Source organism: Cariama cristata, unplaced genomic scaffold (genome assembly GCF_000690535.1).
Source record: "Cariama cristata isolate BGI_N322 unplaced genomic scaffold, ASM69053v1 scaffold41501, whole genome shotgun sequence".
In the NCBI taxonomy this organism is placed as follows: Eukaryota; Metazoa; Chordata; class Aves; order Cariamiformes; family Cariamidae; genus Cariama; species Cariama cristata.
Genome location: NW_009601773.1, coordinates 40 through 16,220, shown reverse-complemented (window position 1 = coordinate 16,220; position 16,181 = coordinate 40). Strand labels below are relative to the sequence as shown.

At 36.5% G+C, this 16,181-nt stretch overlaps 1 protein-coding gene across 1 annotated transcript in view; it reads left to right on the top strand.

Annotated features, from left to right (window-relative positions):
• Positions 1-15,922, top strand: part of LOC104169608 (collagen alpha-3(IV) chain-like) — a gene marked incomplete at both ends in the record, with an annotated part of 21,179 nt that extends 5,257 nt beyond the window's left edge. The window contains 15 exons of the mRNA XM_009710572.1: positions 1,032-1,094; positions 1,589-1,624; positions 1,739-1,780; positions 3,220-3,297; positions 4,182-4,244; positions 4,511-4,567; positions 6,961-7,005; positions 8,430-8,483; positions 10,262-10,349; positions 11,421-11,456; positions 11,805-11,969; positions 13,101-13,193; positions 13,951-14,046; positions 14,395-14,465; positions 15,734-15,922. Of these exons, the coding sequence (XP_009708874.1) occupies positions 1,032-1,094; positions 1,589-1,624; positions 1,739-1,780; positions 3,220-3,297; positions 4,182-4,244; positions 4,511-4,567; positions 6,961-7,005; positions 8,430-8,483; positions 10,262-10,349; positions 11,421-11,456; positions 11,805-11,969; positions 13,101-13,193; positions 13,951-14,046; positions 14,395-14,465; positions 15,734-15,922 (1,176 nt within the window). The remainder of the gene's footprint in view (positions 1-1,031; positions 1,095-1,588; positions 1,625-1,738; positions 1,781-3,219; positions 3,298-4,181; positions 4,245-4,510; positions 4,568-6,960; positions 7,006-8,429; positions 8,484-10,261; positions 10,350-11,420; positions 11,457-11,804; positions 11,970-13,100; positions 13,194-13,950; positions 14,047-14,394; positions 14,466-15,733) is intronic.
• Positions 15,923-16,181: the final 259 nt, after the last annotated feature.

Here is a 16,181-nt window from a genome sequence, read left to right as displayed (position 1 = left end):
TCAGAATTAATTCAGACTGTGAGATACATATAGATATAAAAATATATAGAGAGACCCACATTATATATAATATGTGTGTATATATATGTGTAAGTTATTTTAATATTGTATATAATTTCAAAGTATTATATATTTTATATATAGTATTTTTACAATTATCTCACTAATTTCTAAACCAGAAAATAATTGTGTCTTAAAAAAATTATTAACTTTATATAATCCGATTAATACAATATATACAAAGTCTTTCTTCTGACTTTACAAAACAGAGTACACCAAGACAATAGTAATTAATTTTGTCATCAGAACCAGTAGTGTCCTTTATGTGTTAGTAAAGTGAGATAAGGAAGTCAGATTGCAGACAAATGACAATACTTTAGAAATGGAGAAAAACTGGTCATAGATTTAGGGGTTTACCTCTACATATACTGTAGAACAGTGCAGTTGGAAGGGACCTACAATGACCATCTAGTCCAACTGCAAGAATTCCCTGGGGAGTAAGACTGAACAGATTAGACCAGCTCAACTTCTAGAGTACTAACGAAGGACAGTATGATCCGTATTTTAAAAATGGAGATAATTAGAAGGCAGAGCAGACATTTCTTTTCACTGTTACAATAAATGGAGGACTTTAAATTAAAAGGAAAATTAAAATTTTTAATTTTCCATTTCTTTGAAAACAAAGCTTTAAAATATAGAATTTATTGCATAGAATGTTCATAAGATTAAAGGCTTATTAGGGCTAGCAATAGGACTGTATGGATTATGAGAATGTCCACAGTTAAACAGGACATACATCCTCATTTCAGTAGTTTAGTTTAATAACAGATATGTTTTCTTATGTTTCGAAACATATGCCAACCAATGAAGCAGTGAGGAGGAATCATGCTTCTATGTTATCCTGAGACATGAAAAGGAAATCCAGAGACAGAGCTGCTCCTCTGTTTGTTGTTCAGTTCATTGAACTTAGTGTTGTGATTTGCTTATAATCTTCCCAGGAGATTTATTCCTGTTTCTTTTTTAATATACAGGGTGCCCAGGGTGCTCCAGGATATCCTGGGGAACTTGGACCACAGGGTCCTCCAGGAGCTTCAGTGAGTATAAACTTATGTCTCACTTGTTACTTTAACCTTTGATTTTCCCAGAAACCTGTGGAATTACACAAATACAAGGACCTGACTCTCCCAGACTTGTTTGAGGTCTAGAGATGTGTATGCAAAATCCATATCCTTCTGCACACATGATTTTTTTTTTTCCCCAGTTTCTTTTGGTTATTTTTATGCATGATAATTTCCATGTTTTCAGAAGTATCCTTGTCCATGTAGGCATAAATTTTAATTTTCAAATAATTACCCATAAATTCACTTTAAATACTAATGTGTATAACTGTAAGAGGGATGTATATGCTTGCAACAAGACTGTATAGACATTCTGTCACCTACTCACAACAAATTGTGGTTGTAAAGGCAGAAGAAAGAATAAAAATAGTGCTATAACTCAAATGAAAATTGGGTACTTCAAAACACCTGTATTGGTGCTGAAGATTTTAATTTTTTTAATTAGCGGATTTTTTTTTTCTTTTTTGTAGGGCATGCCAGGGAAAGCAGGACCTCCTGGACCTAAGGTATTCTCAGATTGGTAATAAAAATGAAACTTCCTATTATGTGTAACATCAATTAACTCATTTTATAGGTGTTTTTAAGATTAAAAAAAATAACATTTGGGGATTTTTTTACAGGGACTTATGGGACTAAAAGTAATAGGAACCAAAGGAAGAAAGGTAATTGTATAAAATGCTTAAAACATTTTTTAAGTTTTGTTTCTGTTTTCTGCTTTTTCTGATACACTATGGTGAAATGTTTGGGGAGGTCAGTACTGTAAAATAAAAATTTTCAGTATATATGTGGAAGTCTTTTATTGGAAAATGGAAACAAGGCAATTAATATCTAAGGACAAACTGTTTTTACATAAAAGCCAATGATATAAACTTCCTGATAGAAGGGTAGAAACCTAAGAGGAGACAGTGGTTGGTATTTACTAACACATAGCATTGAATTAATTTATATATGGTTTGCCCAGTGTTCCTAAATGCTTATCTGAGCATGTAACCATTGATAAATATATAGCATCTGTAGACTCACAACATCTTTTCAGTGTTAGTCTTTATGATGCTAGAAAACCTCCCAGACTTTGAATAAAAATTAGATGACTTGTCATCTATGTTCTTACTTTGTATCCCATATAATTGACATTAAGTTAGAAATGACTACGAATACATATATTGTCTCTCAGGACCTCAGCCTGCGGTTGGAGGGCCAGTGTAGTCAGTCTGAATGTCCTTTCAAGAACTTGGGGCATCTCACAGTTGTGCTAACTGACCTGCGTGAATTCAGCTCTGAACTGAAACAGCACTATCTGACAGTGGGATTGGTTTTAACTCTGTAATTACTACTGGGAATGTGGTAGAAGTTTCTTGGGAAAATATCTGTGAATAGAATTGATTATTAATTAGTGTTAGCTCAGGCGACCATGGAGCATCTTGCTTCCTTATGAAAGAGTGATGTGTTCTTTGCTGTTAGACTGCAAGTGCGTGCAAAGACATTCCACTGGCTTAAAATCACTGGAAATTATGGATGTTGTTTTGTTGAGCTCCACAGGAAAGATCACATTTAGGACTTTCCCTGCTCTAAAAGATCCTTAATGAAAAAGTGTACTGCAGTATGAATGTTTTTGGTTAAGGATACATAAAACTAATTTTGTCTGTCAGCACTATGTTGCAGTCATCTCCCTGTAATACAGACCACAGTTTTGAGGATGTCATCAAAGACAGTTTGTATATTTTCTTGATTGACTTAATCAAATTGAGAGAAAAATCATAATCATGGAGATATTTTTATTTGATTTCGAGTTAAAATAGTTTTATAACTTTTAAACAAATAATATCCCAAATTTAAGATAATTCTAGATACTTTAACAGAAATCAGTATATGCATTTTTATATTTCTCAGCTAGGAGAAGGTTGTCATAGTATTCCTAAGTCTTCCATATGCCTTTTTTATTGGAAGATAAATAGCAACCAAAGAGAAATGTTAACTGTATTAACAACTAACTGTAATGACAGAAAAGTTTTCACAATGTCAAAACTATAAGTGATAGTAATTTGAAGCAATAAAACCACACTGCTTGTAATTGCTCTGTTTTTCTTTTTTTTCTTCCAAGGGTGACACTGGATTAACTGGGCCCCCTGGACCACCGGGAACTGTTATTGTGACATTAAGTGGACCAGACAACATCACGGTAGTAAAACATCATGTTCAGATGAGCCATCTTACTAGGTTTTACTTTGAGAGGACATTTTCATCTTCATTGTTCCAATAACATTTCCTTTTACCCGTCCTAACATTTTTCAGACTTGTTTAGTTAGATACAGAGCTCTTCTTAGAGTGTGTCTGTACAGCCAGCTCAGCTGAGGCCTGTGTATTCACATGCACAGATATCTGCATGATGCCAGTGGAATGCTAAATGCTTATTAGTGACCCATCTGCTGTGGATCTCTGAGCACACGAAAAGTAAATTACTTCTAGCTTCACCAAATCAACATGGATTTTCTGAATGGCTATCAAAGCCACAGCTGCATTGACCTCTGGGCCTTGTCACTGAATATATCACGACTCTGAGCTACCAGAGTTTCACAGAAGTTTACAATATGTTCATGTACATTTCATAGTTTATTTTCTCATTGTTTTTACTGGAACATGAGAATCATACGAAGTGTTGGAAAAACAGTGAGTATTGGAGAAAGGAAATACTCTGATTCAGCTTTCATTTTAATATTGCTTTATGAATTAAAATTTCGGCATTTTGTCCTTATATAGAACTTTAACAGCAATAGTTGATAGAACGCTTTAAGTCTTCACATATTAAGAGAACAAGTCTTCAACCTGTTCTTGACTCTGTTTTCCTTATTTAATCTGTATCTAATCCATGGAGTTATCAAACTCCCTCTCTGTTATGTGCTAAAATAAAAAATGAATTTTGCATCAAGACTGTAGAGGAGGGAAGAGAAAGATTGCAGAAGCTTGCTGGTAACATAAAGATTTCCTGTTTGTAAAACTTGAGTGTTATGGTAAACATAGAAAAATCCAAGACACCATATTAAATTTTTATTTTCTGTCTAATAGGACTTGAAAGGAGAGAAAGGAGAAAAAGGATCAAGAGGACTTCCAGGGCCAATGGGGTTTACAGTAAGTGACCAGAAGTAAATCCCTTAAATCCAGATGTTCAGGCAGCATCACGTGGTAAATGCTACTCTTTACAGTCCAGTATTTACACTACTTATTGCAACCTTTAATGAATAGAACTAATGAATAGAATAGAATGCCTATTAATAGCATTCTAACTGTACTTTATACTTTTTTTTTTTTAAAGATAACAAAATTATAAAAGGTATATTTAATTTAGAAAATGTGAGTCTCAAAATATGTGTACCTTGAGTGTGGTTTTGTTACAGGGGCCAGCTGGTGATTCTCAAAGTGAAAAGGGTGACCGTGGAGAACCTGGAGCACAGGTATGTGCAAACAGTTGAATACACGTTAGTCTTTTCTGAAAAGCAGTTTGGCACTAGTGTTGCTCTCTAGTTTTTGTTTCAATGCCACTCAGGGCAAATTTTCTTAGATTCAAAAGCTCTTCATCCAGTAAACCAGACTAGAGAGCTGAAAGTCAAATGGGTGTTCTTATAGGCTGACATATCATGAGTACATGAATTAAAGGTCAGTTGATGGTGGATGCACTTCTGTTTGTTTTGTTGTAAACATTCTACTGTTGAAACTTAGAAAAAAAAAAAAGTCCTCTTCTGAACACATACTGACTTTATAGTGCCAGTGTATATGTAGAAGAGAATTAAAAACATTGGGCTTACTTAAGGCAGCAGACTTAAATTACTATGCTCAACTAGCAGGTATGTGGAGATGTGAAGAAATTGTCATAAGAAAGTTATTCTGTTAACAGGATAATATGAGAAAAAATCATGTTTATTTTAGAAAGCATACACATTATAATTTACTTGAGTATATCTACATTTTGAAAATAATTAAATAGAAAGTTACCACTCTGCATTTAAATGGCTTTCAAACTTTCAGATAAAAACTAATCAATGGAGGATGCAGTTTGCTAGTAACTAAAAGTGTATGAATTCATAACAGTTTACCAATATGTAATCAGGGGAGAACCCTAAAATATCCAAATAAATCAAAATGTTTGGTTCAGAAAATGTCACAAAACATTTTGATTCCAAATATATTTTGAAAGCAACATTAAGAAAAATAGTTTTCAAATTAAATAGTTCATTCAGTCCGAACATATATATTTTGAAACTTTTCCCATACTTATTGATGTTGCAATAAATTTTCTTCCACAAGGAAAGGTAGCAGGACAAGACCAGTACTACCTATAGATTGCTCTTTCTTCAATTGTATAGTGTTATAACGATGATGATGCTATACAGCAACTTGGTAGCTATTTTATTATTCCTATACATTATGGAAATTTTAATTTCTATTTCAGTTACAGGTGTAAAATACTAAAAGTTCTTGCTATCCAATGTGTGTTATTCTTCCTCCATTTTCTGTGTTTCTTCCATATTATGTCTTCTGTTTGCAAAAGCCCTGTCCTGTCACGCAGTAGTTTTTAGAACTCTTCTTAATTCACCTCTCCCTTCCTCCTTTGTGGAGGACCTAGTACAGCACCCTTACTTTTCTGCCTGTTGACCTTGAAGAGTGCTAAGGAAATACAAATTCTGTTATGACATTGATAGGCTATTCTAAAATGAAAACAAAATATTTCCTTTTGCTATTGGAATTACATCAGTGAGCACAAAATATCAAATGGCTGTGGATTTTACGTTCTAGAAAAAAATATTATTTTGTGCAAGCACATTTTGAGCCTGTGGTGACATCATTCCAGCTCCAGTTCTTCTCTTCTGGAGTATTATCTTTGGTTAAGTTCTGCCGTCTTTTGAGTATTGCTGTTTTTTCTGATGCTTACATTGTAATTCATGGTCTGGTCATCTTTTTCAACGTTATTTTAAGTTTCATTAATTTATTCTGTGCAGAACAAATTTCTAAAACACACTTTCTCCTCTGTTGTTCTGAGTTCATAACCTTCCACCCCACCTTTTATCTTACCACTACCTTAATGAACCAAGTTTTCCTCATTTCTGCCTTCAAGGTGGCAATCCAGGTATCCGTATTCAGAATAATTTTTTCATTTCATTCTGTTTCTCTCCCCATTTTCCCCCCTTCTCTCCTTTCCCTTTTTCTTCTTTTTTTGTTGTTGTTATGAATTGCTTAACATGTATTGTTGCCACACTAGATACCAGGACCCCAGCAGAAGGCTGCCTAATGTGCTGTGCGCCATAGAAAACAGCAGATACCATGGCATGTTGCCTCCTTCTGCTTTCACTTTTCCATTTACTGCCCTACTTCCAATACCTTTGAAGTGCACTCCATATTCTTTTTCATGAAATAATTTCTCATCAAGTCATCTCTTAGCCCCATTTCCTATAAAAGTTTCCCTTCAGTATCTTTCTGTGTTCACCATTAGAAGGGCTGCTAGTTGCTCTATTGTCTTATCATTTGTCGTGCTTCTGTAAGGACCTGATTTTCACCAAGCTTTCTGCACTTGCCTGGCACATTGTGCTGGTGAAGTGTCTGCCTCAACTAATCCTCCACAGGAGGAGGAATGTCCAGGGAATATCTTACTCCCTGTTCTGTAGAGTTTTGTGGACATTAGTTATGATTAGAAATAATGAACATTTAAAAAATAACCTTAGTGGCTTTTCAAAATTTATAAAGACCTAAAATACATTTATATGCACAGCATTTAGTTGTTATGCTCTTTGAATGCAATGACCCCTCTTTTGATCTTCTTAATTTTTTAAATTTTATGTTTTTTCCTTTGTAGGGTAAACCTGGAAAAGAAGGTGTCCCAGGTCCACCTGGCTTACAGGTAATGAAGGAAGCCTTCTAAATGTTTTCTAAGTAATAGTCATCTGTTTATCACAGTCATATCTTCCTGTCACAGCTTTCTCCCCAATGCAGAATGTGTTTGAAATGTTGATTCACATACACTGTGAAACATTTCCTTTCACACAGCTGGCCTTGGGACATACCATGTCCTCATAGATGTATGTGAGAGAGAGAGCCTCAATTCATAGATGTGTCTCTTCTGTGTAAAATAAAAAGACCTGTTGCTTGCTGCTGACTAATGAGTTTGAGACATGGTCCAAGTTACACAAAATTGATTGTACTGAGTTTAATTCCGGTTAATCACATTGAAATTTTTGCAGAAGAGTTATACCTTCACTTCAGCATAAATCAAGAAGCAAAATGAATGATTTTTAATGACTAGAATCAAAGACGTTCTTTTACAAAGAAAAGTTACTGTCAAGGTCACAGCTGCCTTGGCCTGAAACAAAGTAACTGGTAGATATTAAAACTGTCATCCTGTCATGTAATTCTTAAAATATGCCATTTTATAACCAAAATGATCTTGTTTGTGAACTAATTTAAAAGCTAAAGTTGTTCAAATGTATTTGGAATACTGTATTCAATTGGTTAAGTATCAGTTCTTTTATATTTACTTCACCTCCACTTCAACATCATTAGTGTCGCAGTGACCTTACAAATATCTTATCAAAATTCTTATTGTCAGAATAGCCCATTTGACATGTATCGTACCAAAACATCATCTTCATCATGCCAAAATGACCTTCGCAGACAGTCTAAACACATTCTAGTCTGGCAAAGAATGTGGAATTACAGACCGCAAAGCTCTACTGCATCAGTTAACAGAAACAAAACTTTGTCATGACAAAGACATGTCATTGCTCTGTTCCTATTTTGATTTTACTAACTAGCAGTGCATTCAACTGCATAAACCTCCGAGAAGTCCCTTTTCATTGCATGTATACACTTGCAGAAAGCCTTAGCAGCAGACCATACTATTTTTCCTCCTGGTCTTGCTGACACCTTTTGAGATCAGCACCATCATGCAGACTGCCCACGTTCTGGGAGAGGGAGTTGCTGAATGTGAGAGTCTCACATTGTGTTCGGTTTCTCCCCTGTCAGAAATAGCAGTTTTCAGAGGGAGAACAAACCAGAGCCTCCTACAACTTGTGCTATCCAGAGCAGCTCCACCTTGGGACTGGTGGAGTGTGCCATTATAAAGGCAGGTTTGGATGAGAGACCTGCGGTATTTCCCACAGACATGGAACTGTACCCCAAACCAAGTCTTTCCCTGAGGTTTCTTACTCTGAGCAAGTCACATTCACCTTGCCATCGCCATGGAGGATTAAAGCTTTCCATTTTAGATCTTACTGATGAGAGTACTAAAAGATTAATCCTCATGAAATTGTGTACTTTCATCTGCAGGGACAAAAGGGTGAACAGGGCCAACCAGGACTGGCTGGCAGGCAAGGAGCTAAGGTATTGTCTAATGGTTTTGTTGTTACTTTTCAGGATGAGGATATGTTATGTTTTTGGGTTATTACATTGTTTTATTTATCACTGTATATACACTATGTTTTACTTTACCTAAAGATGACAAGTAATGATATCATGGAATACAGAATGGATCAGCTGAAATAGATCATGTGTTTGAACTGGTGTCCATCTATGCCTGCTGATGTGTTCCTGTAGTTTTTGGTGTATGTGGCTGCATAGTTGTGTAAGGAACAGAGATGGTGGTGGTGAAGGACTGGTCAGGAGCAGAAGTTCTTCTTTAATGTTACGAGCAATGTACTGAAGTAACAGTGGGTACCAAATGTCATGTCATGTATTGTTTTTAATAAACAAACCCATCTCTGTCTGCTGATGAAGGGGATGAAAGGAAGCACTGGTCCACCTGGAGCTTGTGGTCGAGTAAGTGTATATTATCTTCATCATATTATTTTTCTAAACCATTGGAATAAGAATAAGCCAAACACTGTATGAGGTAGTAATGGATGTTTCATGATGCTGTAATTGAGGCATGGCTTTCTCAAAGTACTGATGTTGCTGGGAGTCTCACAGAGATGACATCTTCCTTCATGTGGAACTGGATGTACAATCAGGGCCTGGTTAGACCTCACTCAGTTCCAGCAATTTTGGCAGGAGATTGGACTATCACAGAACACTTACAAAAATTCACAGGAGTTAATTCTTAAACAAATCTCTAATCAGTTCCAGAACTGGTGGTGTTAATTTTAAAAACCTAAGAAGACTTATTAAAGAAAGCAAGAGATGCTATGAGAACAATTTCTCTGTTTAGTCATGCTGTCTCGCTAGTGGCTTTCTTAAAGGCCCCATGCACCCTAATGGAAATCTTCTGCCCAAATTATTCAAAAGAAATAACTTTGTAAAAAGCTGAATCATTTGTGATATTGAGAGAGTACTAAAAAAACACTGCTTTTCAAAAAATCTGTAGGAGAAAAGTAAAAATTTTGAATTTTAATTTTAAGCAGGTTTTTTTATTCCTTTTTAAATTGGTGCATTAGTAGTCAGTTTAAATTTCAGTGTGATGCTTATATATCAAAACACAATAATTACTATAATACTGATTTGCCAGTAATGGTGCCCATGCAAAACAATCCAGAACAGAGCAAAAATTTGTGGTTATAAAAAAATAGGGTTACAGCAGACTGCCTTTTGATTTTGTCTGTCATTTGTGAAACTTTGAAACATCATAATATTAAACTTTAATAAATTAAGTATTCGTGTTTATAGGAATGACTTTTTAATGCACATGTGATTGAAGTAGTTGATTTTTGCCTGTTTTCATGTATGGTTATTTAAAAGAGTAGTCTAGATATAGCTGATGCTGCTTTGAGCCAATGGAATAGACTAAGTGATTCCTAAAGGTTTCTTTCAAGAATATTTTCTATTTCATGCTACCATAATATTTGTAATTGCATCTCTGACTTACGCCTTGCCTGTATAATTGCATCTACAGGCAGAGGAGTTTTCTGGGAGTTGCGGAATTGAGCTGAAATCCCAGCCCCATCTATTTGGGGGTACAAGTCTCTTGGCATTATCTGTGTATAACAATTATGATTCCATTTCTGGCTGCTTGTAATTACCATATGATTAGAAAGGTTTCATTGTGTCACAACATCAAAATTATGAAAGAGATCATAGTATTGGTCTAACAAAATGTTCAATGTGAGATACTGTGCTTCTCTCTTCATTCTTACTATTCTTTCTTTTCTTACCATCTTTCTCTTAAGACGGAGTATTATGATGTTGTCATTGGTGAAAAAGGAGATGAAGGACCCCCCGGACCTCCAGGACCAAAAGGTCAACGTGGCATGCCTGGTGAGTGGGGCACCAAAACTAGAATCTTTTAGCAAGAGCTGCCCACTCAAAGGAGTTGTTGCAGGCTAAGTTTTTGAGCACCCAATGTTCTGCCTTTACAAGAATATTTCCAAATTACTCTCATTATATTATAGAACTGAAATGTATCCTTAGACTTTGATTTATGGCTGTATTTCCTCTTAAAAATAATGAAGCTGGCACCCATCTTTGCACAGTTAATTGAGTTGAGCACCTAAGCTCACTGACATCCTGTCTCCTGACCTTAGTGGACTACTGCATCAGCACATTTGTATATGCTGTAGACAAACCATCAGGGGTGTAAGTCTTCTGTTAAAGGTCATGCACTTTTCTCTGTCTTGCTCACATTTTTTTTGGTAGGTTATAATAACGATCTGTAAGGGTTTTTTTGGTTTGTGTTGTTTTTTTTTTTTTTTATTTTGGCCATGGTGTAAAATTAAAATGTACTGATTTATTATTTGAGCTGTATCACAATATGACAAGGACTTGTGGGCTGAACTCTGAGGCACAATCTTGTAGGCCCTATCTCATACTCATCCAGCAAATCCTTGCCTTCTGTGTTTTGATGTTCCGTTTTTATGAATATTTATGTATCTAAGTGACTGTGTTGCACTCAATGAATACACTTTGTTGTTATAAATCTACTTACATACTTCCAATGGATGGCAACAGGAAAGTTGAGCCTTGCAAAGATATTAATGCATTGATAAGAGGTGGTATATTTACTAGAGCAAATAATAGTGGCAAAAAGAAGCAAGTTTGCAGGCCTGTAAGTTGTTCTCAAGTAATTGACTGTATCCCCACCTAAGATAAATGTGGTGGATCCTATTCCTACCTGTTGTAAACATCCATATCTTGCCAAATTTCAGTGAGAATTGTCAGTATGCAACAGTTGCATAAGTAGTAGATGCCTACTTAGGCAAAACCAAATTCTTATATGATAAAATAAGCTTAAAATGCAGAAGCCCAAAGTTTGCAGTCAATATTATTGAGTAGTGACTTTGCAGAGTATACAGTGGTTTAACTCAAGTTCTAAATACATTGCTTTTGCAGGGCCACAGGGGGCTCCCGGTGATGCTGGTAGACCAGGTACGCATAATGATCTGGTACCAACAATAAAATACATTGTTCTTCCTGTCTGTTATACTGAATCAGCTTTGTGGAATCTTAGCTTCAGATGATTTTAAACATATCTCTAAGTGGTAAAAAATTGTCACCCAAAAGCTTTGGTGGGCCAAATATTTAAAGAGAGGTTAAAGATCATTTTAAAACGTCTTTACATTCTCATTATGATTATTTAATATATTGCAAGATAAAAAAGATTTGTGGAATGAACTCGGTATGTTTGTCTCTCACTCATCGTATTGAGTACTTACTTTGCTTTGAAATTCCATTTCTTCTTTAACTTCATTTTTGTATTTTTTCCTCTTTGGTTAGGTGTGTCAAGACCTGGTCTGAGAGGTCCCCGAGGATTTCCTGGGCCAAAAGGAACAAAAGGAGAGAAAGGACAACCTGGCTTGTGTATTGTAGGCCCTCCAGGACTGCCTGGTATTACTGGGAGACCTGGTTCTATGGGATTACCAGGTCCTCCAGGAGAACCAGGTGATGTTTCAGTACTGTGTATATAATGAACAAGAACAAGTCCAGAGTCATCTCAATATCTAATGTATGAGATTATATAAATACATTACTTACAGAGTATATTTTGAATAATATAATTGAATATAATTTCTGTTTGGAAATTTTGTTTTAGGATATTCATGAAAACACATATATAGCAAAGGTCTGTGCTCCATTACTAATGAGATTCTGTGGGGAAGATACAATGACTTCCCAGTATAAAGATTTCTCACCTTTTAGTATAACTGTGGCTATACAAATCTGCTACATAAAACCAGAAAAGACTAATAAGAGAAAATCTGTTCTTAAAATTAATTCTTCCAAAAGTTGTAGTAAATCTGTAAAACTAAATTCAGAAGGGGCTAATCTAAAAGCTAGAGAAATCACTTGCATGCCTCCAGAGGTCTTAGTGGTCCTTAGAGCAGGTTTGAAGTTCTGGCAGCATGAAAATAAAGCAGTAGCAGTTTATAAAACTTCTAGAAATTGTATTAACTAGGAATACCTCTTTAACTAGGAGTTCCAACAGCACCACATTTCTTTTATATATGATAGGGCCAAAACAAGTTTTTCTGAACCACTACCAATGTAGTGCTTCTTTTTTCTCTCTCTTAGAAAAATATATCTATCCCCCAAATATATTATCTTAGGAAGAACTAAATGCATGTTCTGATTTTTCAAAGTAATAGTTAATACAGCAGAATAATTCTGTCAAAGATACATGCAGCATTAGTAATTTACAATTAAAAAAAATGTTTCCCTTCCATTCATGGTAAAAGAAAGAATTATGTTTCTGTTGATTCAAATAAACTGGAAATACTTTCCCCAGAAGGGACTATGCTTTTTAAAGGCTAGACAGATGGATCCAACAGTCTACTGAGATTTACTTTGGCATTACCATATTTATCCTCAAGTACTTCCAGTTACAGGTGTTTTGGATTTGTCCGAGTAGTTCTCTTTTAAATGAATCATAGAATAGCTGAAGTTGAAAGGGATGTGTAAGGATCAGAATACTGTCTCCAGCTCATCCCTGCAACTTTCTTTCCTCTCTTAGCAACTAGAGAATTGTCTGAATAACCTACTGACGTAATGGTGCCATGCTCATTTCATTAACAGGTAGAGTAACGTTTAGAACCGGCCTGCCAGGACTTCCTGGAGAGCCAGGGTGTGCAGGACCTCCCGGACCTCCAGGAGATACGGGCATGAAAGGTCAGTTTCAGAAAACTATCACTCAAAAGTAGATGGTACAATCCAGTAATCTTCATGGGTCCTCATGAAATTTTGTGCTTAATTTACCTCTTAAGCCATTTGATGAGTTCAGAGATTTAAGAAAATTCATCAGGAATAGCAAGATGTCTTCCTCCCCTTACAGTAAACAGCAGCCAAAAGAGCAATGCATGTGCCAGTGCTGCACACCAGTTGTACAGCACTACAGTAGGGTATAGATCTTCACTGGAACAAACAATTATTACAGATTGGTCGGGTTTTCATATTCTGTTGTTATGTTCATCACTAACAGTTGTTCTCTGAGAGAAGGTTCCTTTTGCAAATTTCACCACAGGAGCTGCTGAATCTCTTTGCCACTTGCTAGTCATTAAAGTTACCCAGGCTGTTATGGAGCCGTGTTAGTTTGAAGCCTATGTCCCTTTCTTCTTTTGAGAGAATTTGGCTTATCAGTAGAGTGACTATATCCAAATGGTTTACTAAAACTAGATGTGAAAAAATCCAGGGATTTAAACTGAACATTCCTGCATTTTCCATTAAATATAATCAGTTCTGATTCATTATCTGACCACAGGTAATTTTGTACTGTGTTGGAAATGATCTTCCAACAAGATTAAGGCTGTGATTCTACTGTTCTCTGACCTAAAAGTGCTAGCCATCCTCTATAACAAAGTACCTAACACATTAGTTAAGCTTGGGAATGACTTGTGGTGGAACAACTAATGAATTATTTTCATTTTAGGTGATGAAGCCTATGTGTGTACTGATTGCAGCTATATTCCGGGAATACCTGGTCTTCCTGGTTCTGCTGGGCCACATGGCCAGGATGGCATACCTGGTAAATTATCTTCTTGTTTCTAACAGGATAGTAGGAAATTCTAATGGTTTTGCTTTTAGCATGAGAATCAGGTATGGATATGTCTGCAGCATGCAGTCCTTGAACTAGCCCTGAGGTTGTGATGGATGTGAGAACCTGGTACAGCTCCATCCACTGATACGAGCACAAGCCCTAAAAGAGGTCAGAGTGTTAATAGGCGTAGGTGCAGCCTGAAGCCAGGTCAGTCTATGATAATGCAGTCGATGTAAGAAGCAGAAACATTTGATGCTGGGTGTGGTTATCAGAGCTTGTCAAAATCCATGTCCTTATTTTCATTTTTCTTTACAAAATACACTGTTTCTTTTGCAGGTAGAGAAGGACCAACAGGTCCAAAAGGTTCTCCAGGTTCTCCAGGAGCACCGGGCTTTCCAGGAGCTCAAGTAAGACTTTGGTTTTTCAGATTATTTTTCAGATCCCCCAAGAATTACTTCAGAGAAACCTCACAGCTGGTGTTACATGCAGTGTCGTACTGGGTGTTCTCAACAGTTTTCTTTCTGTAGTAATGAATGTGTCTGCATGGAAGGCCTGAGTAGAGACTGTAACGTATGGCTGACCTAGCTTTACATGAGTCTGTTTTGCTCATTGCAGCAAGAAGTTCAGCCGAGGCGGTAAGGCAGGTAAACACCTGCGCTGCATTTCAGGATGGCTAGACTGCTTCTTCTGCCTGGTATGGGTAGTTCACAGTTAACTTCCGTTCATCTGCATAATTCTATAGTCATGGCAGTGGCTGTAAAGCATATATAGTGTTTCGTGTGCTGTGATCTTCATCAGACTTCTCTTGTTTCCAGCATACACAGGACTTGCTAAAGCCCTAGCTGTACAGAGAAACTTGCTTCTCATAATACCCTTTTCAGGGGTGCAAAGGACATTCCCTCTTGGGAAACATTATGAAGAGGGAAGGCTGACACCTGCAGCCACAGACATATCATTTGGTTGTTCTAACTTGTGCCTATAGTAATAATTATTTATGAGAAATTACAGTCAGTACTGTCCAATAAAAAAATGTCATGCACAAGTGTTCATTGTGGTGGTGGCTGTACAGGTACAGAATGAGTCTGCTAACAGGCTTTTCCAGAGGGCTCCCAAGAGTTCATGAGCCCAAGATCACTAGAGCCCAGTGTGCTTTCAGCTTGTACTGGTTTTGGCTGGGATAGAGTATCCACTTTGTACCCTGAGCGGGAAAGAAAGGAGAGGAGAAGTTAACTATGAATGGAGCCAACTGTAGCAGTTATAGTGTCCCTGGGGAGATATTTCCGTGTGGAGGAGGAATCTTTAATTAGATGTTAAGATACTTTCTTCTTTTTGTGCCACCAAAGCACAAACAGGTAGCTCACAGTCATCCATTAAATGATCCTGCATTATTCCTGCTTATAGTAGCATAAATGAAATTATAATCAGGGCCAAAAGGAGTAAAGGCAGGACAAAAAGAAAACAACAACAAAAAAACAAACAAACAAACAAACAAACCCCAAACAACACAAAACCAAAAAACAAAACCAAAAAAACCCTGTTCAATCAAGTGTGCTCTTACAGTAAATAAAGATGAGACTAAAGAGAACCGCTGTCAGGTGTTTAATTTAAAAAAAGAAAGCTTGAAAACAGTTGGCATATGTCTAGCACTGAAATTCTTTTCATTACTCTGTTACAGGGACCTCCAGGTTTTAGAGGCGATCAAGGACATAAAGGATCAAAAGGTGAGCCAGGATATGTGTATCCAGAAGGGCCAAAAGGTGAGCGAGGAGATCCAGGGGCCAGGGGAGACAAAGGAAGAAAAGGTTCAAGTGGATTTCTGGGAAGACCTGGCTCTAAAGGATCCAAGGGTTCTAAAGGTGAAGAGGTGGGTATGCACTGTTTGCCATTAATATGGAATTCATGAAAACCTAAGTCAGTATTTATATCTTGTCTGACAGTTTGTTTTATCTATTCAGATACTTTAACTGAATGTCCGCTACCTGACTTAGGGGTACTATGCTCAACTATAGCAACCAATATGCATAACCAATATGCATGAAAGAATGAGAGTAAATATTCTTATGTAATACCAGAGAGAGATGAGGCTAGTGTAGGTATATGTTGCTGAAAAACCTCGGCAATGT